Source organism: Oreochromis aureus, linkage group 6, assembly GCF_013358895.1.
Source record: "Oreochromis aureus strain Israel breed Guangdong linkage group 6, ZZ_aureus, whole genome shotgun sequence".
NCBI lineage: Eukaryota > Metazoa > Chordata > Actinopteri > Cichliformes > Cichlidae > Oreochromis > Oreochromis aureus.
The window spans coordinates 32,171,426-32,198,045 of NC_052947.1; the positions used below are offsets into that span (position 1 = coordinate 32,171,426).

The 26,620-nt window shown below is 39.0% G+C and overlaps 2 protein-coding genes and 2 long non-coding RNA genes across 5 annotated transcripts; all 4 read left to right on the forward strand.

Annotated features, from left to right (window-relative positions):
* The first annotated feature begins 234 nt into the window (after window positions 1-234).
* On the forward strand, window positions 235-3,397 carry LOC116335596 (polymeric immunoglobulin receptor-like). Its single transcript, XM_031759331.2, has 6 exons — window positions 235-386; window positions 594-920; window positions 1,903-2,223; window positions 2,348-2,644; window positions 2,876-2,907; window positions 3,044-3,397. The coding sequence occupies exons 1-6, from the start codon at window positions 350-352 to the stop codon at window positions 3,056-3,058; spliced, it is 1,029 nt and encodes a 342-aa protein (XP_031615191.2). The 5' UTR covers window positions 235-349; the 3' UTR covers window positions 3,059-3,397.
* Window positions 3,398-9,252: 5,855 nt separating this feature from the next.
* On the forward strand, window positions 9,253-9,861 carry LOC120440452. Its single transcript, XR_005613261.1, has 3 exons — window positions 9,253-9,305; window positions 9,400-9,714; window positions 9,842-9,861. It is a non-coding gene; the product is annotated as an uncharacterized LOC120440452 (long non-coding RNA).
* A 9,405-nt stretch (window positions 9,862-19,266) lies between these two features.
* On the forward strand, window positions 19,267-25,464 carry LOC120440676 (polymeric immunoglobulin receptor-like). Of its 2 annotated transcripts, XM_039613695.1 has the most exons (9): window positions 19,267-19,569; window positions 19,673-19,789; window positions 20,860-21,076; window positions 21,246-21,572; window positions 22,118-22,438; window positions 22,562-22,858; window positions 23,914-23,982; window positions 24,300-24,412; window positions 25,381-25,464. In XM_039613695.1, exons 3-8 carry the CDS (start codon window positions 20,914-20,916, stop codon window positions 24,374-24,376), a joined length of 1,254 nt encoding a protein of 417 aa, XP_039469629.1. In that variant the 5' UTR covers window positions 19,267-19,569; window positions 19,673-19,789; window positions 20,860-20,913; the 3' UTR covers window positions 24,377-24,412; window positions 25,381-25,464. The 2 variants fall into 2 exon arrangements, with proteins under 2 accessions (XP_039469629.1, XP_039469628.1); XM_039613694.1 differs by lacking the exon at window positions 25,381-25,464 and having other exon boundaries at window positions 24,300-24,481.
* Window positions 25,465-25,935: 471 nt separating this feature from the next.
* On the forward strand, window positions 25,936-26,620 carry LOC120440677. Its single transcript, XR_005613441.1, has 2 exons — window positions 25,936-26,258; window positions 26,386-26,620. It is a non-coding gene; the product is annotated as an uncharacterized LOC120440677 (long non-coding RNA).

A 26,620-nucleotide genomic window follows, 5' to 3' on the forward strand; every position in this document is an offset into this window, starting at 1 on the left:
AAGCATGCTTAATGTCAACAGGATGAAACACAAAACCTCTGAGTTTTTTTCTGCAGTGAAAGCTTGGACTTTCAAATCTGTAAGTACAATTTCCTAGATGTACTAACTCTTTTATTTGGCAGTGCTGTTCTTTACACTTCTTGATTCTGAATACTTCTTTCACCACCAGATGGCCTATGTCACCTATTTTACAAATTACTAAAATACATTTAGAGGAAGGGCCATGGAAGAAAGCGCCATCCCCTCTGTACTTATAGTTCAGCTCTGCACGTCTCTTCACATTGCTGTAAAAGACCACAGTGTCTGCTTAACATTTTCAAATCTTAAATTTCAATCAGCCAAAGCAAAGATGTGGAGCCTCCAAAACCTGCTTTTCATCCTCTGCAGTAAGTATTTTAAATGAATAAATAATTAAACATACAAAGTTCAAAGGCAGATGTAGATTAAACAGTAGATTTATGTGTTTTACTGTTAAGGAGCAGTATGCAGGACCAGTTATGACAACTTAGATAGCTGTCCCGTTCATCTGATTTTTTTTTACAGCTCTAACGTTGCTTCAAATAAAACATAACATTTTCACATTGTCTTTACAGTTGTTCTGAGATGTGTGACCAGTGCAGTAGGGGTGATCCATGTGACTGGATATGTGGGGAGAGAGGTTAACGTTTCCTGCTCTTATAATGAGGGTTATGAATCTTATGAAAAGTACCTGTGTAAGAACGACTGTGGTAGTGACGATGTTCTTATTACAACATCAAACTCCTTGAAAAACAAATACAGGGTCCATGATGACAAAACAGCACGAATCTTCACAACGACCATCACTGATCTTCAATCCACGGATGCTGGGAAATATTGGTGTGGAGTGAGCAGAACTGGGAATGATATCTACACTGAAGTCGAGCTGAAATTAGTACGAGGTAAATAAAGACATGGACAAGTTGAGTTGTACATTTAAAGTGATTAAAGATCATGAAAAGAAAGTTCTGCCATTACCAGCCAATTCTGCTGTAGCATCAACATACTGTTTAACTGTTGTTTAACTCAGCAGTCATTGGTTCGGTTTAGTTGAATCTTTCTTAAGATCCCATGCATTCATCCCACTGATTTAGCCTGATAGATAAACATCTACAGACTAGTAGCAACAACACTTTAAAAACTCATGAGGAGATAAAATAATAAATCTAAATAGTAAATATATTTAAACCGTCATATAAGCACTGCATGATGGAAAAAGTCACAACTTTATAAATGTATGTGAAGCAATTGTGAGTAGAATAAAACAATGATTAGAATAGAATGTGCTTAGGTTTACTTAGATAATACGGTGTGACTGTAGATTAGAAGAACAGGAAATGATTCATAACTGTGTTTTGTTAGGATGACTTTGTCAATCCCCGTTTAGAGGACTATAGTGGAGTTTTGTTCTCAACTAGTTGGTTGAAGCTAGTAGAATTAGTGGAAAACTACTGAAGAGGGTGTGTCAGCAAAACTTTTTTGACGTATGTTCCTTGAAGGGGATTGGAGTCGTTCTTTTCCACCGTAGCGAAGGGCTAGGAGTTGAAGAGGAGCTGCTGTATGTTTTTGTCAATGATCTGATATTGAAATAAAGCATATGAAGTGAAAAAGCAACTCCCGTGGTCATCCCTGCCTTAAAGCTGCATGTAGGGGGATCCTCCAGTGCGCATTGGTAATAAAGCTTTGATGAAAAATACTCCAGCCTCATCTGACGCTTCTTCTCCAGCTGGGATATCAAACAGATCGATGAGGTCAAGAAGAAGTAAACCTCAACAAAAGCAAAAAATATTAAAACAATGACTTGAAATATGAAAATTTTATTCCTTATATATAGCAATTTTATGGGTGTAACATATTTTTTGGTGTTGTTTACCTTCTTGACAGACAGCTGCTGTGACACTGTGACCAAAGTTCAAAGTTATGAGGGATATTCGGAGTCTGTCAGTTGTCGGTATGAGTCTCAGTACCAGAACAGCCTGAAGTACATCTGCAGAGGAAATCGGCCCTCCACATGTTTGCAGGATGCACTAATCACCTCTGACACCAAACTAAATGGACGATTTAGACTTGATGAAGACAAAGTGTTAGGAACATTCACAGTGAACATTAACAGTTTGACTCAAAATGATTCAGGATCATACCTCTGTGGTGTCCAAAGAAACTCTGAGCTGGATGTTTTCTCTGCTATTGAGCTGGAAGTTGAAGGTGAGAGTTCATAGTAATAGCTCTTTACACCAGCGCCAAGAAGACATTGTTTGCTGTCAAATAGTTTTTGTGAAATTTGAATACTTCATGATTAAATAATAACATTTCTTTTTTGATCTGACAGAGTGGTGCTGTGTCAAAGCAAAACACATAAATGGTATTGCAGGACATCCACTAACGTTGCAGTGTCCTTATCCTCCACAACACCGAAATAACAGGAAGTTCCTCTGTAAGGGAGACCACCGCAACAAATGCACAGACATCTTGATGGATCAAAGGTTCACACTGCAAGATGATGCTGCCTCCAGCTCCTTCTTTGTGATGATCAGATACTTAGATGTACATGATACTGGGACATACTGGTGTGGGTCAGACCCACAGTGGAGAGTTGGAAACTACACCAAGATTGAGCTTTCAGTGGGTAAGATGAACATATTTGGATGCAAATGAAATTAATTGAGTTCCTTCTTTTGGTCCCCACTGTAGAAACAAAGGCTGTGGCTTGTTGTTTAGTTGTGTGCAGTGAGATCAGAAAAAAAATTAGCAATACCATATTTTACACTAAGCACAGACTATACCAGTCATCTAATTTCTTTTTACAGCTCTAACATCGCTTCAAATAAAACATAATATTTTCACATTGTCTTTACAGTTACTGTGAGATGTGTGACCTGTGATATTGGGGTAAGTAGTAACATATATGCACTTTTTTCAGACATAAAATTATAAGACCGTCTGAGCACTAAATAAATAAATGGTAGGTTAACATGTGTGTGTGCGTGTGTGTTAATTAAGACCTTGTGGTTTTCATTTTTTGCAGAGGACACGCAGTTGAGTTTTTCTACGCAGACCACTATGACAAGATAATGAAGAGACTATGAACGCCACGGCTCATCCCTGCCATCCAACTCTTCCTCTGGTCATACAACATCTGGAAGGCTAAGAATGATCCCACATGCATTGTGATGTCTGTTCTTCATGACCTTAAACCATCATTAAACATAGGACTAGCCATCGACGATGTGCTCGACCACATACTGGATTATGCTGATACTGTTAAACTGAGACTGGTCCGCATGGTCATGAATTACTCATAGGGAAGCGTAAGATTTAATGTATGCTGTTCAGTATTCATTGTGAATGTGAATTAAATAAAAAGACGTGTTAACATCAACATCTTAGTCATTTGTGCCTCACACAGATCATGAAAAACACCTTGTATAAAATATATCATGATCCAGCCCATTCTGCAGGGCTGGGTGGTGTAATTAAGCTACGTATAGCAGCGGGGGAGGCATCAGGTGTAACGCCACCACTATCGCGGGTGACACATTATTTAGAAGGAGATGACACTTACACTCTCCATAAAACTGTGAGGATACACTTTCCCAGAAATAGAGTATTGGTGAATGAGATCGACAAACAATTTCAAGCCGAGCTGGTTGATATGTCTGAATATTCGGCAGATAATGATAATATGAGATCCCTGCTAACATGTATAGATGTATTCTGAAAGTACGCATGGGTTAGATGTCTCGCAAACAAGACAGGGGCAGCTGTAGGATATAATTACTGAGGGAAGGATCCCTATGAAACTACAAACAGATGAAGGCAAAGAGTTTTATAATACAACCTTTAAACAGCTTATGAAGTGAAGTATTTCTCAATAGCTAGCAAGGTTAAATCTAGCGTTGTGGAGAGATTTAACCGAAGCTTCGAGGGTAGAATGTGGAAGTACTTAACATCTGCCAACTCCCGGAGATATGTAGATGTCATCCCTGATCTCACACAAGCATATAACAAGTCTTATCATAGGTCTATCCAAATGGCACCAGCAGAGGTGAATAACGACAATGAGAAATTGGTCTTTAACACACTGTACAAGACGAAGCCTCAGAAGAAAACATGTTTTAAATTTAATCTTCGTGACACTGTACGAATATCACAACTGAGAGTCGTGTTTCGAAAAGGGTATGAGCAGACCTACACCGATGAGATCTTTACCGTGAAGGAACGCATAGAAAGACAGCCACCAGTGTACAGACTAGCGGACCTTGCAGGAGAGGTATTCAAAGGGACATTTTATGAGCCCGAGATACAACGTGTGATTATTGATAAAAACAGACTGTGAAAAAAAAGTGGGGTGAAATGGTTAGGATGGCCCCCCTGCTTTAATTTGTGGATTCCAGAAAAAGACATCATCGGCGTGTGATTAACCCAGATGACCCGTCTCTGCATACTTTCATTCCGCGCTGGGCAGAGACAGAGGAAGAAGGGGTGAATAAAAAGAACAACATCACCAGCTTTTATGTGACCCTCTTCTCGAATGCTTCGGGACATGTTTATCCAGGCAACAAGATATCTAATTTTAGAACAAAGCTAGCAAAACCTATTGTTTTGAATGAGCCTTATGAGGTGGGTGTTATAGAGTTTCAGTACCCTATCACGACCACATTCACACTTGTTGTGGGTATAGTTTGTTGTATACAAATGTTTACCTTTCTTTAATAGTATCTCGTCATATGGCATGTGGGCCAGTCTTAAACGAGCACCGCCGCTACTGTTCTACGTGACTGACGATAAACTCTAATTCATCATCCCCGATAGATTCATCATTACTCTGCATCATTTGAACTATTTCATCAAGAAACAGATCTGTATTGTACTCATCTTTAGCATTTAAAACAGCCTGTACATCAGAAGCCAGGGATGGCCTTCTCAAAACGACGTTCAAAACACTGCCCGGCTGAGACCCAGACACAGCCCTGTCTATTACATTGGCTAAGCAATCTCTTACCCTGCCCTGTACCAGTTCTGGATTATTAACACTTATGTATCTAAAATCAATATGCTCGTGCAATTCTCAGGCATTAAAATCAGGTATCTCTCTAATCCTACATTCACTGTGTTTACTAAACCCGTGCTGTACAGCAGGTTTGACTACAGCGGATATTGTCTGTGAAGGATTAACAAATAACACATTTTCAGTGTTTGAGGGCTCTCAAGGAGGAATAGTGCACATGCGCTGTAATGTGTGCAGAAGCAGGAGCAACAGGAGCAGCCTTCGTGGCATCAGATAGTGTGGCACGGTTAGCGTTCTCACAGAAACGCACACTATTCAGTCTTCTGTGCAATATATCGCATTTGGTTATTATTTCTTCAGTCCATTGATTAAATGCCTCAAAGTCAAACCATCTAACAGTGTTTGAATAATTCATTAGGAAGGTACATGGCGAGGGCTTTAAAAGTCAGACATTCAAAATTCTGGTACAGATGTTATCTAAGAGACAGCACGTTTTGTTTATTACCTCGCTAACCTTACTTAGAGCTTCGGCTATCTCTTGGAAGTGTTCATCTGTTGCTTGTTGTTGCTTGTTAAGTTTAGCTTCTATCACACGTAATTTATCGACTATTGGATCGCTAGGGCTCTGGTCAGAAAGCGGAGCACCAGCAGCATTCATGCAGGCGTCGTAAGCCTCTGATAGTTGAGAATCTGTTATACAACCTTCTTCAAAATCTATGCGTGTATCTTCACTAATTGTATTGCTCGCGGGTGTGGTAGGTAAGAGATCTAAATTTAAGTCTGATACACTGTACTCAAAGACATTAATAAAATCATCAGGGACGGATTCACCCTGAGGTGTAGATGAGCAGATGTTAAAAAACGGGTTTGGCTCTCCACTAACACCCACGGCCTGTATTGTGGTTGCTTGTTCTTGGTCTTCTTCTTCTTCCTGGCTGTACAGACATGTGTTTAGACATGTGTTAAAACATTATATACGTATATATATATATATATATATATATATATATATATATATATATATATATATATATATGTATATATATATATATATATACACATATATATATATGTATGTTTGTGTGTATACATATAGTAGCCTGTAATTACGTGTAATTTCGTGTAAGAAGTCAGTTTTGTCGAGAAACAATAAAATAATTAGACTGTAAGTAAAATTAAGTCCAGCGTAAGTAGTTTTAAGTACTGGGTTATTTGATGGAAAATCTTTAGAAAAACAAACAATATTTTCCCATCTTACATTTTAAGTACCCTGTATTTTCAGGGGCACGGGCCATATTATGGAGTGACTTAGCCTTGCCTAACATCCAGCTGTTTTATAGCAAAGGACACTAAGAAAGGATTGCCTGCATCCAAATTCAGCCAACACTGTCGCCAATTGCCTGCATTGCAGTTAGGCATGCAATGTAGGCAGTGGCTAAAAAGAAAGCTATGGCTAGACATTGTGATCTGTAGTGAGAGTAGGGGCCAGGTGGATGGAAGAAAGCCTAGAGAGGTGTAGGTATACTATGAGGAGAAAAATACATGTGCGTGAAGGAGCTGGAGATATGTGTGACAGTGAAGATGCAAAGTGTAGGGGTAGTGATAGTAGATCAGTTTAAGAACATGGAGTGAACCATACAAAGCAAGAAAGTCCAAAAGAGAGGTGAAGTTACAGTATAGGCAGGCTGGAATGACTGCACACATGTGTCAAGTGTGATTTGTGACAGAAGAACAGCAGCTAAAATGAATATTAAGGTTCACAACATAGTGAGGCATGCTGTGATGTAAGATTTAGAGACGTGGCACTGACAAAAAGACGAAGTGACCACAATAGAAAGTATTGGAAATGAGTAGGTCAAAGGGACAATTCAGGCTGAGGAGTCTAATGGATAGAGATAGAGAGGCAAGGCTGATATTGCTTGAATAGAAGAGCAAAAAAGGTGCAGAAGTGCAGAAGAGGGATGGTGGATATATTGGATAAAGGATGTGGAAACTGGAGCTACCAAACATTAAGTGTTTTTATTGAAAATCTGAAAACACCCTGGGAAATGTGTGAAGCAATAATAATTGTTTTAATAGTCTTTCTATGGTCACCTGAATACATTATACAAAAATCAACATTACATGTGTTAACAGATTTTGTATTTATAAGAAAATTTTATTAAAACAACACCTCTCTCAACACGTCTGTGTTGTTTTACCTTAAGTAATGCACCGTGAAGCAGAATTCTAAACATTTAGTATCACAAGTAGCAGCTGAACGTCGTAAAATATATTGTAAGCATATTGCTTACTTTATTTAAATAAATGTTATGTGTTTATTTTTACGTGTGTATATGTGACAACCATTTTTATTTTATTTTAGATATATTTTTGTCCCCCTAACCATTCTTTAAAAAAAAATAATGCATAGCAGTAATTTCCTTGTTTTGTTTTCAATACAAATTTTATCAGCGTGAAAAGCATTTTTTGTTATTGGTAGACGTTATGAAATCTACCAATAAAGAATTGTAGTTTAACCCTCCATCAAGTCTTTTATGCAAATATCGACATGTGTGGTATTCACAGAAACCTCAGAATCTTAGCTAAAAGCTCGTATAAACCAACACGACGAATGTACGCTGACAGTCTGAGGAAGTTTTTGGACATTTGCAAACTAAAAGACATTTTTCAAATTGAATTCTATGGTGGTTCTGAGTGTAAGCATTGTTTTGTATGGTAATGTATTGTTTCATGTTCTTTTTTAATTCAAGTTTAATGAAAATAACTCAGCTTGTCTCCATTTTATATGCTCAGATGATGCCTATGCTCTCCAAAGTTTGATTGTACCTATCAATGTATAATTTTCAATAAGAAATGGAGAAAAGTTATTATCACTGTATTAATTGTATAGGTAATATATAAAGTCAGTTGAATAGTTAAATGTCCATTATGCAGAAAATTACTCAAGCAGTACTTATTTAGCTACGATACTTAAATTATTTAAAGTACAATTTGCGTCTCTTGTTGAGGATTCTTTTCTTCTGAGATAAAAGGGGGACGTTGTCTGAATTCAATCTTTAAGTATTTATTTGCCTCAAGCAGTTTTCCCTCAGTCAAAAAACCATAGTTTGTAAGCAGTTAGCTGCACCCAGCTTCCTAAAAGAGAATGAGCCTAACTTATCATTACACAGGATTATAGATTGAATTGTGCTTCAATCTAATTCATCAAAACTGTTGGAGAGAGGCCTTGGTTTAGACTTGGCGTTCCCTCGTTCATGGACGGGCTGGTCACAACCTCTTCTCACTCTTCTTTCCACTGGTCAGACAAGGTCACATCTGGATTAGGAACTTGCCTCTCCTATTTCTTTATAATGACTTTTACCCTGGTTATGTGTCCCCATCTCTCCACTCAATCCAACCTTCACCCTGATTTCACTTCTTCACATCTGTGGTCAATCCAACCTTCACCCTGGTTTCAGTTCCCCATCTCTGTGCTGGTCTTCGCTCTGGTCTGCACAAACAACATCTAAATATACTCTGGCATGGTGGTGGTCAGATGTATGTATGCTAGCCTATGTTCTCTAATACACCTTAGTCTTGCACCTTGTTGCCTGCAAACTGCATCCAAGTATAGGGTACTTCCGTCTTAATGGCTGGTCTTACATCATAAATGTTTCACTGTTTCCTGCAAAAACCTGACTTGTTGCCCGCAAAATGCACATAAGTACAGGGTACTTGAGCCTTATTCAGGGGTCGTGTTATGAGGTGTTACCGTTTCTACTAGAGCAATGGCAAAAAACAACATGTCCTCCACATTTAGACCATCTTGGCTGCTAGATCTAGTTGCTCTAAGAAAACAGCAATGTGCCCAGGCTGGAACTGTGTGCTGTGCTTGCCCAGTTCACAATAATACTGCAGAGAGTTGACTAAGAATATCTGTAATATCATCTTCTGCAAATACTCTGGTTGGGTATTTGTGAGAAAGACCCTGCTGTCTTGGCCCTACTTTCCTGCAAAAATCCCCTAAGTAACAAAAGTGTTGTGAGAACAAGTATATTTCCACAATAGGAGTTAGAATAAATGTTTGGCTTTGGTTATAGTAATGGCTTCATGGTTACTTTAAGTAAAAGTAAATTTAAGCCAGTATGTCAAAACATGTTTTGCTGTTATGTCCTTGAAAGTTTGTTATGTTCATTTTTTTGAGGAAGTGTCCACTTCTTTCTGTTTTGGTTTCTATTTTTCAGATTCAGGACTTTGTGTGGTTTACACAATACCCCCTGTGCTGCTACTGATGAGTGTTAGTTATTTATTATTTAATCATATATACTCACAGACCTTTACACTACAATGTGTAAGAAAAAATAACCACATGTATTTTTTTATGTTTTCAGCAACTGAGGTCACCGTGAACAAAGTAACCCCAAGTCAAACACCTCAGAGTAGGTGATGGGTACAGCAAGAAGTGGAGTAAGAAAACTAAAGTCCTAAGTCTTAATAGGGTCGTGTGCCTACAACACATTTAATTATGAATATATGGGATGCAAGAAAACTTGCTGTTAGTTGTGTTTAATATGCAAAGTTTGTTCAGCATGTGGCACAGCTGGATGCTCATTATATCTCCTATTTTTATTAATTATCTGCACATTTTTCTTTTTGACACTGAGGAATGAAACTCCAACTTGACTCACTGGCAGAGGTTTGCAACTGTAAATCAATAATCCTACTTTGCCTGCAGTGATAGGGAAGGGGAGGGAAATCCAAAATGTGTCCATCAGTAATCAAGGTCTCTGCAGCATGTACTGTTCATTGGTCTCTGTTGTCTTTGTTGAGCAGTTATATGCAGTTATTCAAACCCATCCAGACCTTTCCTCTAAAACAACTTCCTTCCTTTTTACTGGATATTGTGTCACAGTGAGCTCCCTCCTGGTGTTAGTGTAACACTGAATACAGTGTTTATAGTGCAATATTTGAAATAAATGTTGACTTCAGATTGCATCACCCAATAATTGGTATTGTGTTGGTTTCTTATATGTTAATTGTAAAGCTTGTTATTAAATTTACTAACTTTATGAAATGATGACTTAAATGACGGAGGATGGAGTATACCAAAGAAAGTTTAGGTGTATTAGTAATTTTCTGGGATGAACATTGATGGACTTTAAAAAAAAAGATGTGAATAAAAGACAAAGGATGTTCCTCTTTTTGATAAATAAATATAGACAAACATTATAGATATCTCCATTAAATTTGAAAAATGACTTTAGTTGAAAACATAGACCTTAAAATATATAAAATTACCTAGCACAGTGTTTACACTAATTCTTAACTGTCAGCATGTTACTTTAATAGAAAGTCAATGAAAAAAACGTATAATGACAAAAACGATTGCAGATTTTCCTCAGTGCTGCAACATTTGAATAGAATTGACTGTTATTTTTTTGTTCACCAAAGGGTGTGAATATGTAATCCTTTTTTGTTTTTATGTCTGCTTGTTTGTCCGTATGTCTTGTTTTTTAACATATCATATTCAAATTTTGCATGATGGTAGATACCAATAAACACTCAACTTTTTTCATACAAATTTTTGCACAATTTTTCTGGACATCAGGTGATTAAATGTCAGTAATTGAATGTTGGATGGGTGTGAGGGCAGATGTCATGTCAGAAGATGTAACATCCAGAAAGAGTGGGGGACAACGGATGACGAGTTGTTAAATGTTTTATTGAAAAGAGAAAAGTTGTTCTCCCCTTTGTCTTCTGCAAGACGAGTAGTGTGGAAGATTTTTACTTCTACACCAGGGGTCTGCAACCTTTAACACCCAAAGAGCCATTTGGACCCAGTTTCCACACAAAAGAAAACACTGGGAGCCATAAATACTTTTTGACATCTAAAATGACGATAACACTGTATATATTGTTTTTACCTTTGTGTGAACAACTAAAGTGTGTTGCTTATAAAATCCATGAAGTGCTACAGAGAAAATTACATTTTATTTATGTAATTAACACATTTTGAACTCTTAAAAAATATATAAAAAGCAAAGACACCCAGCTGAACTAAAATGATCCATGTAGCAAACAAAAACTGTCGTGAGCCGCCACCCTTATATCGCCTTTGGGCTTTTGGAGCCTTGACCTGACTTTTTAAAAATAATTGGAAAAAAAGCTCTATGCTGCTGAAAAATGAAAAATAGATATTTGCAAAATTCTGCCTAAATATGTATTTTACCTGGTTAATGCGCGCGGCGGGCGTGGTTTGCAGCGCCGCTGCAGGGGAGGCGGACGCACCTGAGCGGCACCCGCAATCACGCCTCGCCGCCTTAACGTCTGCGCTATCTATGCTGTTGTGTTGGTATGTGTCGGGCTGTGAGCTGAAAATCTACAGCCGGCTGTATGCGTACAGCAACCGTGTGTGAAAAGTGGTCAATAAAGAGATGCTGAAAAGCATGTTCATGCAAACATCGTTGGGTCTGCCGTGATATGTTTACAATGAGACTTCTGCTCCCGAACCTCTGGGCACAGAGTCCGCAAATTGGGGCTGTACGAAGTCACTTTCATCTTTACGCAGGACTGTAAGCCAGGCACGTGCAGAGGGGGGGGCGGAAGGGGCTTGAGCACCCGCCCCTTTCCTGATGGGTGCCCAAAGTGCCCTTTTGTTGAGGCAATTTTTTAAAAAATTTTAATTATTTTTTTTAAATGTGTGTGTGCGTGTGAAGTCCTGTCTGTGCCCCTCAACAATAATATTTAACTATTAATCACATTTTTGCTAAATAAAAGGATCTGGCTTGCATCAGTCACATGATCACCATTAACCAATGATCGCCCTTGACGGCAGAACGCGCTGGTTACGAGCCGGGAACGAGCTCACAAAGTGCACGCGCATTTTTGCGGTCCGGACGGAGCTGTAGGAGAAACACAAATTAACTCAGAGACACAGACTGATGCGACAAAACCAGTAAGTAGGTGTACAGCGCACACTGTAGTCTACAGCACACAGGAGTATTAGCTTATTACGTACACGTTGGTAAGCTGTCTTGTGGCAACTGACGAACTGAAACAAACGAGCGTGCTGTGTGTGCAACAGCGCGACAAACTTTACCTGTCCTTTTATTAACTGCACAAGTAGTGCTGGTCATAGCTGCTGGCTCACTGGGTAAGGCTGTCATGGGTCTGTAGCTCTGTCCACCGTTTTAGGGAACATATTTAGTTTTAAAGTAAGTTACAGGGCTTTTCCTGCCTTTCTGGAGGGCTTATATTTCACTTAAAACGATCTAATATGCATGTCCACATAATAATGGATTATTATAATTATAATATTTAAAAAAAACACACTGTATTTTAAAGAACATACATTAAGAAACAGATTATATTAGATTTATATTTTAAATAAGACAAAATGCAGATTTTACAGCAGCAAAATTATTGTATCTCTACAGTTTAAAAATGTAATAAGCTTTCTGCCTGCACAGAGTGGATAGTGAAACAAATGGAATCATCATAAATACATTATTATAAATTTATTATTTTTTTTCCCTCATTGCTTTATTATTGTAGCTCTAGTAATAAATAATAAGGGAAGGATTCTGGATCAGCACCATGATGGAAACATGTGCCCACAGTATATACAGTATTCTGAAGAAGGTCTAAAATGTCATTGTGTGTGCATGCATGTGTGTGTTTTATGTATATGGATTTTGAATTATTACTCATAATATAACATTGTCCAGACATGGCTGGTAAGGACATGAGGAGGAAACAGTAGGAGCTGTGTGAGGCTACTAAAGGCAGTGGATCCCTCAGCAGCTGGATTACAAAGAGCACAGGTAACATTAACACATGTACCAGTTGTTGGAGAGGTATTCCAGTATAAAAATAATAATAAGCACAACTGAAATGTTTTGCTTCTATAACATTTTTCTGTCATCATTTTATTATAGATTAAGTGCAGGAGTTGTTAAGTGTGGATAATTAAATAATAGTTTGCAATAGCAAGTTGTGCCTTGTTCTCAGATGGACAGCAAGTGGAGAGTGATAGATGAAATGAGGGGATGGAAGGAGGGAGAGAGGCAAAGAGTGATTCACAGGCAGGGTCTAGTTTATTTCTCAGTTTTTTGTTGCCTTATGGTTCCAAGCTCTGTCACCAATCTTTGCATTTTATTATTATCTCATGACACTTGTTTAATCAGCTACCATCTCTCCTATGGACTTTTTAATGTCTACAGTCTCAGATCAACACAGCCCTGCCCTCCAGCACTATCAGCAGTAGGAGCAGCAGCAACCCCTCAACAGCAACATTGTACCCATCAGGTAAAACATAGGCTACGTTTGCTTTGCCTCACAACAGTGATATAGTATGATGCGATCCCATATTAGATTCTTGATGAATGTGTGTTGTTGTTATTCAGCCTGGTTCAATGTGCCCCTTTTTAGCTTTGAGCACCCGCCCCTATAAACGTCTCTGCACGGCCCTGCTGTAAGCTGTCATCTGTGAGGCGTGAGCGGTGTTTGTTTTTAACATAGTTCACGGTGGAGAACAGCTGCTGACATAATGTGGATCCGAAGATCCGTAATTGGCCTATCTGGGGTTGAAAGTCTCGATAAATGCTTGCGTTTCTGCGGGTACACCGGCTTCATGAGTGTGACGCTTATTTTGAGGATGAAAAAATAATAGAATAGAATTTTATTTTATATTTGTTTAGGGCCTATCACAATAATCTTCCAATTTAGAAGTACAAGTTAAAAAAAAGAACTAACATAAATAAAATACACTTCAGCTAAATACTTCTAATTTATTTTCTCAAACCACGCGGAGCCGCACTATAAGGACTAAAGAGCCGCATGCGGCTCCGGAGCCGCAGGTTGCCGACCCCTGTTCTACACTCTAGATACTGTAGTTGCTGTGAAAAAGAGCCTCAAATCAGAAGTACTTGACTCCCTGGTATAACTCTCAAATGTGCACCTTAAAACAGATAACTCATAAGCTGGAGAGGTGGATGAAAGAGTGAAAAAGTGTGTCACCCCACAATATGATATTATCACAATCATAGCTGGACTAGCCATCGGGCATACCGGGCATTTGCTCGGTGGGCCGCTGGCGATTTTTTGTTTTTATGGGCCGATGGATTCTTTTGTTTGTTTGTTTGTTTGTTTAGGAAGGGTATATATAATGAAAGGTGTTGGATTGGCCAATTGGTCATGATCGACTCTGGGCTGGACCAATTACAGCCGAGGAGGCCGGATGCACCCTCCCCTTGTTTAGCAATCTTATAGACGAACTAAAGAAAATGGAGAACAAAAAAGGAAAGGAGGTGTTTATGAAAATATCACTAAATCTGTCATTTATTAATTTTAATATTAATTAATGATCATGTCTCACCTCTAGTGTTCTTGGTCTTAATTTAAGGTTTCTACCATGTGTTGTAGATAGTTCAGGAGGTTAACTCGACCAAGCAGTCTTTTTGTTTCCGCTATGTACTGTTTAAAATCCAGAATAGGGAGGATGGTGTAGGTTTAAGTTTATTTGATTGATACATATATACCAACAAGGCAGTGTACATCAAAGCAGTTGTTTTCATGCAAAGGCTTTATGGTTTTTCCTATAGCGATTGACAGATCACGTGACTTTCGCGCATTGCATGCCGGGAACTCGTGGCAAAACAATCCAAGTACTGCATCAAATGCAAGCATTTGCAGCACCATAAAACGTTCATTCTCCGGTTCCAATACCTTCTTGGTTTTCTTTGCCGCACAAAAAGGAATGTACAAAACTAAGGAGAACAATGCCGGTCCGTACAAAGACAGACTCGACGAAAAGGCAAAGAAAAGATACGAGGAAAAAATCAAAGGAGTGAAAGGGTCAGACCCTTATGAGCACACAGAGTGGACAAAAGACGTTAGCGTGCTGCCCAACTTTCACCACGCTCAGATTTATAATTATACGGTTCTTGGGTGAGTGCATACACTCATGAAGTTTTAGTAACTTCAGGTCACTGCAACAAGCCCGGTACAGTTTACTGACGGATGGGTACAGGACCTTGAAATGCACAGTGTAGAACGAAAGACCATTGTACAAACAAAGGTAAGTTTACCAGTCTCACAAATCGTCTTCATAAATACACAATCGTTAACCGTTTATTAATATAACCTTTGAGCTCAACGGTAATTAATTAGTAGTGGAAATAATTTCTGGTACGCATTACAGAAATGTAGCAGTGACAATAATATTGTATGTTGTAATCGCACTGGACAATTAGTGATACAAAACAACTGTTTTATCCTGTGAATAAAAGTATATGTTTTTGTCAATGTACCGTGGTAATAACAGAAGCGAAACGCAATATTGTGTCAGGACAATTCACTATTTATGCACAATAAATAAAGAAGCATAGCGCGACAATTTCTGTTCAGCCCAGACTTGCTTATAACCTATATCACCAATTATGTTAAGAAAAATGACGTATTAACTACTACAAAACACTGACCTTTGTGGGAATGCTTGGAGCAGACTAACATGTGAGCTGGAGTGTTCTGAGACGTTATATTTGGTATATCCAGACCATCCGTCGGCTCTTACTTCGGAAACATGGCTTAAAAAATTTCTCTTCAACGACATCCGATAAAAAAAAACGATCTCTTTACCCGTCGGCTTCCCGTGGCTGTCATGCGACCAGCTATTGCAGTTAATAATACAACAGCTTCTTGCCATTTTTTGGGTTTCTTTTTATCGCTGTGTAACTGAGTTCAATTGAAAGCCTGCGTGCGCTAGTACCTCTTGCCACAAGTTCCCAGAATCCTTTGCGGTTTTACCCCCTGAATGACGTCACATTTTCAATCTCTATCCTGGTGGGCCGGTCTCTAGTCAAAATGCCCGGGCCGGTTTTTTGTCCCAGTCCAGCCTTGATCACAATACTTCACTCATGATATATTATTCCAATTTTTAACATTTTCTGATATGCTGAGCAGCCTCCCTGTTCTGTAGGACGATGACCAGAATACAACCAGCTGGCAGCCAATTTAGTCAAGCCTCCTCAAATTGTGCACACTGACAAAGACCAATTTTCACTGCTGGAAACACGTTGGCAATCTGTCTGAATTTATAGTATTTGTTGCATTTTTTTAGAGAGTGAAAATCTTTAGTTGTGTGTCTCTGTCAGAAGATCTGTCCAATCATCTTGTAATATAAAGTGGCCATGAGTGTGCAACACTCTTAAAAACGTAAAAATCTTATCTCATATTATCTTAAATTCTGGGCAACCATTTCATCACTACAACTTGCAATCAGTTGGAGCAGGGGTGCCCAATCCTAGTCCTCGAGTGCTACCGTCCTGCAGCTTTTAGATTCATCCTTGTTCCAACACACCTGAATCAAATGAATGTCTTGTTATCAGGCCTTTGCCAAACTTGATGGCATGCTGAAGAGGTCATCAAACCATTTGATTCAGCTGTGTTGGAGTAGGGATGCATCTAAAAGCTGCAGGACAGTAGCTCTCGAGGACTAGGATTGGGCACCCCTGAGTTGGAGAATAGGAAAAAATTTAGTACAGTCACAAGCCAGACACATTTTTTGTTGTTTTGTTTTTTTTGTCCTTCAGGTGAAAGGAGATTCTGGGCCTATTTTTACTTTAGTGTGACAGAGCAATAGCTTGCTTTGAATTAGGAGGTAAGTTTGGCAAGACAAGTGTGTTGGATGCCTTTTTGGTTAGTTGATATAATCAATATAATCAATATAAATTTGCTCGCCAAACATTATTTCAGGAGGTGCATGAGATGAGCCCTCTTGTTTTCGTTATTCCAAGAGAATTTTTTATTTTTTTTTAAATATGTCAGTATTTGGTGTCCCTGTATCAATATAATATCACCGCAGAAAATATCACAATATTGTACTGTATAAAATTTTCCCCATCCCTACTAAATATAGTTAAATACTATTACTTAACTCTTTTGATGCAAGCACTTCTTAAACCACTAGATGTCATATGTCAGCTATTTTACAAACTATTAAAATACCGTTATATGAACTGCTATCTAAGAATGTTAATGTGCTGATACTCTAGCTCCACCCCTCCCCTCATATTGCTATGACATGAAATGACCCTAGTGTCTGCACAAGCTTTTCAGTACTGAAAATATTTCCTGTTACGTTTCTATTTCGATGAGCAAAGATGTGGAGCATTCAAAGTCTGCTGTTCATCTTCTGCAGTAAGTAATTTAAATGAGTAAACAGATAAAGATTAAAGTCAGCTGTATACTAAAACATAAATGTATGTTTTAGTATTAAGGAACAGTATGTGATGACGTGTATTCTAATTTCTTTATACAGCACTAAATTTGCTAGTAAGAAAGCTGACCTGACAAAGTAAAACGTGATCTTTTCACATTATATTTTGTCTTCTTAGTTTCTCTGAGATGTGCGACCAGTGCAGTGGGGATGATCCATGTAACTGGATATGTGGGGAGAGAGGTTAATGTCTCCTGCTCTTATGATCAGAGTTATGTATCTCATGAGAAGTACCTATGTAAGAACGACTGTGGCAACAGTGATGTTCTCATTACAACATCACAAGCAAGCAAAACAAAATACTCAATTTATGATGACACCAGTGCACGAATCTTCACAACAACTATCTTTGATCTTCAATATACGGATGCTGGAAAATACTGGTGTGGAGTGACGAAAACTGGAACAGACATCTACACTGAAGTCAAGCTGAAATCAGTACGAGGTAAAAAAAAAAAAAGAAAGAAAGAAAGAAAAGAAAAAAAGGCATTGCAAAAGTCAAATGTAGATTGCTAATAAGAAAATATCATAACAGATAAAGTTAAAGGGAAGGACCTCAGTTTCAGGTTAATAGAAGTTTGCATTTCTTTAAACAGTGGTACATGAGTAGATGACTGGAATCTGGAATTTTTGCTGCAAAATTGACATTCCGTTAAACTGCACTTTAACTTGAAAAAAAAAACCCCACTTAAGTCTTATATGTAATACTTTTGTGGCTGTAACATATTTTTTGGTGTTGTTTACCTTGACAGACAGCTGCTGTGACACTGTGACCAAAGTTCAAAGTTATGAGGGATACTCTGAGTCTGTCAGTTGTCGGTATGAGTCTCAGTACCAGAACAACCTGAAGTACATCTGCAGAGGAAATCGGCCCTCCACATGTCTGCAGCAGGCACTAATCACTAGGGGTGCAACGGATCAAAAATCTCACGGTTCGGATCGGATCACGGTTTTAAAGTCACGGATCGGATCAATTTTCGGATCAGCAAAATAGAAAAAAAAAGACAAAAATTCTACTACGCCGTTTACTTATTTAAGTATTTTTGCCTATTAAAAACATTCAACTGAAGACTCATTCCACGCACCTATATAAAAACAAATTAAGGTGCAATATGGACATTATGGACCATGCTGGGCAGCCTCTGCATCATCTGCACATGGCCATAAACAACCAGAGGAGTCTGTTCAGTGACAGGTTGCTTCTCCCAAAGTCAAGGACCAGCAGACTTAAAAAGTCCTTTGTCCCACATGCCATCAAACTGTTTAACTCCTCGCTGGAGGGAAAACGGGACAGAGGAGGGGGAACAAGTAAGCTGTAGTGCCTTTTCACTGTGCAATAGTTTTTGTTAATATCCAACGGTGCAATAGACTCACAATACTTGAAATGTGCCGTTCCCTTGTATCCTTATTCCTATTTATTCTATTTATCCCTTTTGTATACTCTGTATTTATATATGTGTAAACATTGTATATTTCTGCTCACATTCTGCAACTTCTGTGGGTGCTGTGCTACTGGAAACTGAATTTCCCGGAGGAACCCACCCGAGAAATAAATAAAGTTTCATCTAATCTAATGTAATCTATAGGGCAGTGCAGGGCTTTGTATCTACCTCTCCGCTGTGATATAACGGGCGGTCACGGTCACGTGGCTTTCCGTTGCCCTGGAGCTCCACCCATTTGTAGTTGGAGCAACAGAAGATGCCTGGGACAGTTCAGCCATAACTTTAAACTTCTCCTGCTCATACATGCTTGGAAGGATCTTGTCACTGAAGTGGACGCGCAACGAGATATCATAGCGTGGCTCAAGCACGTTCATCACAGTTTAAACCTTGTTTTGCACAACAGACGACGGCCTCCCGTCTGCAGCTAAACACCCCATTAGCTTTTAGCTTTAGCCCGGTTGGACTGGGCAGCAAAGGGCTGCTTAAATGCCGCAAACTCCTCTGCTCCGCTACTTGGACCGCTAACGCTACCGCTTGACAGACTGACGACGCGCACCATACACATACTTTTTTTTCTTTTTCGAATCTTCGGATCACGTGCGTACCGAACCGTGGAGTGGGATCGGTTCGGATTTCGGATAAACCGTGATCCGTTGCACCCCTACTAATCACCTCTGACACCAAACAAAATGGGCGATTCAGACTTGATGATGACAAAGTGTTAGGAACATTCACAGTGACCATTAGCAATTTGACTCGTAATGATTCAGGATCATACCTCTGTGGTGTCCACAGAAACTCTGAGCTGGATGTTTTCTCTGCTATTGAGCTGGAAGTTGAAGGTAAAAAATCATAGTAATAGCTCTTTACACCAGCGCCAAGAAGGGTCTAAAAAACTTAAATATTTGATTATTCTGAAATAACATTTCTCTTTCAATCTGACAGACTGGTGCTGTGTCAAATCAACTAAAATAAATGTGGAGGAAACCAGAGTACGCAGAGAGAACCCACTGCAAACTTTGCCAGATTGGGGATTTGAACCCAGGATCTTTTTGCTCTGAGGTAACAGCACAAACCACCATGGCATTAATCTGTCAATACAGACTTACCAAAAGGAGGAAAGCTATGCTTGATAATGCTTTATGTTGTTGTCCTTGACAAGTTAAACCATAAGAAATAGTAACAGCATACACGTGGTGTGGTTGTCTGCCTCTTGTAACCCCAGTGATTTTCCTGTGGTTTGCCATCTAATGTGATCTTGTGAATTTCGTGAGTCGACTCAAAAAATGAAATTGGGTGGTTGTTACATGCACAAGATCCAAACTTGTAATTTGAACAAAATAATTCCATGTTTCTATGGTGAACGTAATTAAATCATGTAGCATCTGCATGAAATTCAGCAACTTAATTTGTTCTTGTTGAGATGACATCATACAATCCAGTAAGAGTGGCTGGATCCAGGCAACTAACCACTCTTACTGGATTGTATGATGTCATCTCAACAAGAACAAATTAACTTGCTGAATTTCATGCAGATCCTACATGATTTAATTACATTCACCATAGAAACATGGAATTATTTTGTTCAAATTACAAGTTTGGATCTTGTGCATGTAACAACCACCCAATTTCATTTTTTTGAGTGTAGGTTGCCTCCTCAAGTGGCCGGTCTCCACTATTTTGTTTAGTTATTCTTTTATCATACTGTGATTGTTTTTAGGGTAGCATCGTGGTAGGGAGTCTGGTCGTTTTAATCATCGGTTGTTATTAAAGTGTTTTAACTATTTTGCCGTCTCAACCCTACTACCTTAGGTGCCTTTTTGATTTTATAATTCTATGTTTTTAGTAGTTCTTAATAAACTTTGATTTGTAAAATTCATCTGTCTCACCTCTGCCGTTAATAACGAGTCTGTGGGCTTTGGTAGCCAGTGTAACACTTACTTTGGCCAGAGAAATCTTTCCTGGGGTGTAACTCCCTCCCCCAGGTGGGGTTGTCAACATCTTAGTTACCGTCCCTGGTTATTCCTCAATGGCGCCACCACAATGAGTACAATTTCCTAAATCTCCTAACTCTTTTATTGGCAGTGCTGTTCTTTGCACTTCTAACTTCTGAATACTTCTTTCACCACTAGATGGCCTATGTCACCTATTTTACAAATTACTAAAATACATTTAGAGGAAGGGCCATGGAAGAAAGCGCCATCCCCTCTCTACTGATAGTTCAGCTCTGCACGTCCCTTCTCATTGCTCTACAAGACCACCGTGTCTGCATAATATTGTCAAATCTTACATTTCAATCGGCCAAAGCAAAGATGTGGAGCCTCCAAAACCTGCTTTTCATCCTCTGCAGTAAGTATTTTAAACGAATAAATAATTAAACATATAAAGTTCAAAGGCAGATGTAGATTTATGTTTTACTGTTAAGGAGCAGTATGCAAGACCAGTTATGACAACTTAGATTTTTACAGCTCTAACGTTGCTTCAAATAAAACATAACATTTTCACATTGTCTTTACAGTTGTTCTGAGATGTGTGACCAGTGCAGTAGGGGTGATCCATGTGACTGGATATGTGGGGAGAGAGGTTAACGTTTCCTGCTCTTATAATGAGGGTTATGAATCTTATGAAAAGTACCTGTGTAAGAACGACTGTGGTAGTGACGATGTTCTTATTACAACATCAAACTCCTCGAAAAACAAATACAGGATCCAAGATGACAAAACGGCACGAATCTTCACAACGACCATCTCTGATCTTCAATCTGTGGATGCTGGGAAATACTGGTGTGGAGTGAGCAGATCTGGGAAAGATATCTACACTGAAGTCGAGCTGAAATTAGTATCAGGTAAATAAAGACATGGACAAGTTGATTTGTACATTTAAAGTGATTAAAAATTATATAAAGAAAGTTAAACATACTGCCATTACCAGCTATTTCTGCTGTAGAATCAACATACTGTTAAACTGTAGTTTAACTCAATACTCATTGGTTCAGTTTAGTACAATCAATCTTAAGATCCTATGCTGACATCTCAATGCTTAAGCCCGATGGATAAACATGTACAGACCAGTAACAATAAGACATAAAACACACTCAAGTAGATAAAATAATAAATGCAAACAGTAAATCCTCATATAAGCACTGCATGATGGAAAAAAAGTCACAACTTTATAAATGTATGTGAAACAAGCAATAGACATTAAATCGGTGACTAATGAGGAGATAAAATAATAAATGGAAACAGTAAATATATTTAAACCCTCATATAAGCTTGTATGTGAAGCAAGTGAAACACTTTAAAACAATGAGTTGAATATGAAACTCTTGTGCTTTATATATAACCATTTTGGGGCTGTAATACTTCTGGTGTTGTTTTACCTTCTTGACAGACAGCTGCTGTGACACTGTGACCAAAGTTCAAAGTTATGAGGGATACTCTGAGTCCCTCAGTTGTCAGTATGAGTCTCAGTACCAGAACAGCCTGAAGTACATCTGCAGAGGAAATCGGCCCTCCACATGTCTGCAGCAGGCACTAATCACCTCTGACACCAAACGAAATGGACGATTCAGACTTGATGATGACAAAGTGTTAGGAACATTCACAGTGACCATTAACAGCTTGACTCAAAACGATTCAGGATCATACCTCTGCGGTGTCCAAAGAAACTCTGACCTGGATGTTTTCTCTGCTGTTGAGCTTAAAGTTGAAGGTGAGAGGTCATAGTTATACTTAATTACATCAGCCTGAATATATCAATGCTTTTTCCCCAATAAGCTCCAACAAGCTGAATATCTGGTGATTCTAAAATACCTTTGCTCATTTAATCTGACAGAGTGGTGCTGTGTCAAATCAACTAAAATAAATGGTACTGCAGGACATCCACTAACTTTGCAGTGCCCTTATCCTTCACAACATCGGGATAACAGGAAGTTCCTCTGTAAGGGAGACCACCGCAACAATTGCTCAGACATGGTGACGAGTCAAAGCAGGTTCACACTGCAAGATGATGCTGCTTCCAGCTCTTTTATCGTGAGGATCACAAAACTGGAAGCAGCTGATGGTGGGACATACTGGTGTGGGTCAGACTCACAGTGGAGAGTTGGAAACTACACCAAGATTGAGCTGTCAGGTATGCTGGAGACTTTTGCTTACGATAATACAGTCTATAGATTTTAAGCAATGTCTTTGTTTTATGTCAGTTCACTTGTCTGAAGAGTGAATTTTTAGTTTCACTATAAGTGTTAGCATGATGTTCATCCTAAGCACAAAAACCAGCTGCACAAAAATAGAACTACTGAGATCCTCATTTACCACAGGTGGTCTGAGACCACAAAACCATTTTTCCCTCTAAGTAGTTATACTCTAACCTACACCATACAGTCAATGTTTGTATTTGTAATAAAACTTTGACTAAACAAACCCATAAATGGCCATAAGTTGTTGTGGCAAGTACGCACCCTGTACTTTCGCGTCTTAATTGTGGATGTTACATTGTAATTGTTTCCTGCAAAAACTTTACTTTTTGCCTGTTAATTGCATGTAAGTACAGCGTACTTGTGCCTTAGTGGAAGGTCTTACAGTGTAATTGTTTCACAGTTTCCTGCAAAATTCCTGACTTGCTGCCTGCAAATTGCACATAAGTCAAGGGTACTTGCTCCTTATTTGCAGATATTCCAAATATAGACCTCTATCTTGTCAACAGATTAAGCTCCATGCTATTTGCGTTAACATAGCAACTGTAACAAAATGGCCACAGATAGAGGCACCAGGAGCAAGCAAAACAACCTTGGCTGGAGGGGCAAGTGAAGACTCAAGCATACACATGCACACACACTTCTCCTGAACCAAAATCCCATAAAATAACTACTACTGAAGTATCTAGAGCAACTAAATCTAGCAGCTCAAAGAAAACAGCAATGTGCCCAGGCTGGAACTGTGTGTTGTACATATACTTGCCCAACTGATAATAATACTGCAGAGAGTTTACTAAGAATATCTGTAATATCATCTTCTGCAAATACTCTGGTTGGGTTATTGCAAGAAAGACCGTGAAAGACCATCACCAGCTAAAACTGAACTGAGCAAGATATTTAATTGTTCCTCAAACTTAGTCACAGGTTTGTGCTATAACTCTTTCTTCTATATATGATTGGTAAGAGTAACAAATGTCACTTTGTCTCACAGTCTGTCTGCACTGCACAAGCAATGTAAGTCTTGGTACCACAGCAGAAACTCAGAGAACACAAATCCCAGGTAAAGCTGTTACAGATACAGTATATGTGTTGTTATAAGTGTTGTTAGAACAAGTATATTTCCACAATATGAGTTAGAATAAACATTTGGCCAATATGTCAAAACAGTTGTGGGTGTCTGCATCAGTGACCAACAGTTAAGTTGAAATGCAACAAAAAACAAGCAAACAAAAACAAATATTAGTAAAAACAAAACCGGTCAAAAAACTATTATTTAAGCCCGCATGTTCTGCTGTTATGTCCATGAAAGTTTGTTATGTCCATTTTTTGAGGAAGTGTGCACTTTTATTGTGTTCTGCTTTGGTTTCTGTTTTTCAGATTCAGCACTCTGTGTGGTTCACGTTGCACCCTCAGTGCTGCTACTGATGAGTGTTTTAGTTATTTGTTGTTTATAAGTTCTACAAACAACTTATAATCTTCCTGGGTTTAAGGTAAAGTCATATATAGTGTAATATGTCTGTGAAGGTTCTCAGTCATCCAGGTCATCATAGTCTAAGGAGCTTGGAAAGAAAAAGCGTCTGGACTTCTTTAGGTTGCTTGAAGATGTTTCACCTCTCATCTGAGAAGCTTCTTCAGTTCTAGGGTCAAATGGTGGAGAGTCCCAGATTTAAACCCCGTGGGAGTGTCCCCGAAAAGAGGGACAAAAGGACCCACTGATGATCCTCTACCCTAATCACACGAGCCAAGGTGTGAAAATGGGTGTGGGTCACTGTCAGCCAGGGTTTCGGGTGAGCTCATTGTGAAACCTAGCCCCACCCTATCATGTGATTTCCTGAGGTCAGATGGCCCACTCACACCCTGGGCCATCTGACCACCATTTGAAGCTTCTCGGATGAGAGGTGAAACGTCTTCAAGCAACCTAAAGAAGTCCAGACGCTTTTTCTTTCCAAGCTCCTTAGAATATAGTGTAAAAGAAATGTTTTATTCATCTCATTTAAAGTGTTTAAGTTCTTATGCATATGCTTAGTTGTGACACTGTAATAGACTGTTCAGTGGAAGTTTCTAAAACTAGAAGAACTTATTTCAGCCTCAATAGTTGGAGAAGAAAGCTCCCTTTGCAAGTGCTGATAACGCCAAGGGGAAAAACAGCCTATCCATTGCTCCATTAGGTCATAGCGAGCCTCATGATGTGTGGTTTGATCAGTATGTGACCTCCTCCCTCTTCCTTGGAATGCATAAAGGAGTGGGAGCACCACTTCTGTTTCAGAGCTCTCATGAGTGTAAAACTGTGATGTTTGATGTGTGTTAGCTCTCGTGCATGCAGTAATTAAAATAGCTTGACCACAGCTGATCTTGTTGCAGACTTTATTAACTGAAATTCCACCAAAATAGAGACAGACCTTTACACTACAATGTGTATGAAAAACTAAATAACCACATGTATTTTGCATGTTTTCAGCAACTGAGGTCTCCGTGAGCACAGTAACCCCAAGTCAAACACTTCAGAGGACGTGATGGATGCAAAGTCTTAAGTCTTAATAGGGTAGTCAAAGGAATTTGCAAAGAAAAGCGTCTGGACTTCTTTGAGTTGCTTGAAGACGTTTCACCTCTCATCCGAGAAGCTTCTTCAGTTCTAAGGTCAAATGGCCGAGAGTCCCAGATTTAAACCCAGTGGGAGTATCCCCAAGGAGGGACAAAGGACCCCTGGTGATCCTCTAATCACATGCGCCAAGGTGTGAAAGCGGGTGTGGGACCTAATCAGCCAAGGTTTTGGGTGAGCTCATTGTGAAACCTGGCCCCACCTTGTCATGTGAATTCCTGAGGTCAGATGGCCCAGGATGTGAGTGGGCGTTAAGTCGTCTGGGGAGGGAACTCAAAACTGGATTATAGATGGCAGACAGTTGGTGTCGTAAACCACCGCCTCTGTTCAAAGATGGTCGCTCACAGTGGACATAGATGGCTTCTTTCACTCCTCTTTCAAACCATCTGTCCTCTCTGTCCAATATGTGAACATTGAGGTGAAACGTCTTCAAGCAACTCAAAGAAGTCCAGACGCTTTTCTTTGCAAATTCCTTTGACTACGATGACCTGGATGACTGAGAACATTCACAGACTCTTAATAGGGTAGTTTTGACTATATGAATATATATCATGAATATATGTGATACAAGAAAACTTGATTTGGTGTTAGTTGTGTTTAATATGCAAAGTTTGTTCAGCATGTGGCACAGCTGGATGCTCATTATATCTCCTATTTTTATTAATTATCTGCACATTTTTCTTTTTGACACTGAGGAATGAAACTCCAACTTGACTCACTGGCAGAGGTTTGCAACTGTAAGTCAATAATCCTACTTTGCCTGCAGTGATAGGGAAGGGGAGGGAAATCCAAAATGTGTTCATCAGTAATCAAGGTCTCTGCAGCATGTACTGTTCATTGTTCTGTGTTTTCTTTGTTGAGCAGTTATATGCAGTTATTCAAACCAATCCAGCCCTTTCCCCTAAAAAAGAGTTTCATACCGGATAAGCTGACAGCATCCTTCAGAGGAGCCAATATCCTTCCTTTTCAATGTCAATGGATCTTGTGTCACAGGGAGCCCCCTGCTGGTGTTAGTGTAACATTGAATACAGTGTTTATGGGGCAATATCTGAAATAAGTGTATTTAAAATAAATGCAGACTTCAGATTACATCACTCAA

Excerpts from the sequence above, each read along its gene's own strand:
- LOC116335596 (XM_031759331.2), top strand. The coding sequence starts at position 350 with ATGTGGAGCCTCCAAAACCTGCTTTTCATCCTCTGCA. Across the intron at positions 921-1,902 it reads CGAGCTGAAATTAGTACGAG|ACAGCTGCTGTGACACTGTG; the intron begins GTAAATAAAGAC and ends CCTTCTTGACAG. Across the intron at positions 2,224-2,347 it reads TATTGAGCTGGAAGTTGAAG|AGTGGTGCTGTGTCAAAGCA; the intron begins GTGAGAGTTCAT and ends TTGATCTGACAG.
- LOC120440676 (XM_039613695.1), top strand. The coding sequence starts at position 20,914 with ATGGAAGAAAGCGCCATCCCCTCTCTACTGATAGTTCAGCTCTGCACG. Across the intron at positions 21,573-22,117 it reads CGAGCTGAAATTAGTATCAG|ACAGCTGCTGTGACACTGTG; the intron begins GTAAATAAAGAC and ends CCTTCTTGACAG. Across the intron at positions 22,439-22,561 it reads TGTTGAGCTTAAAGTTGAAG|AGTGGTGCTGTGTCAAATCA; the intron begins GTGAGAGGTCAT and ends TTAATCTGACAG.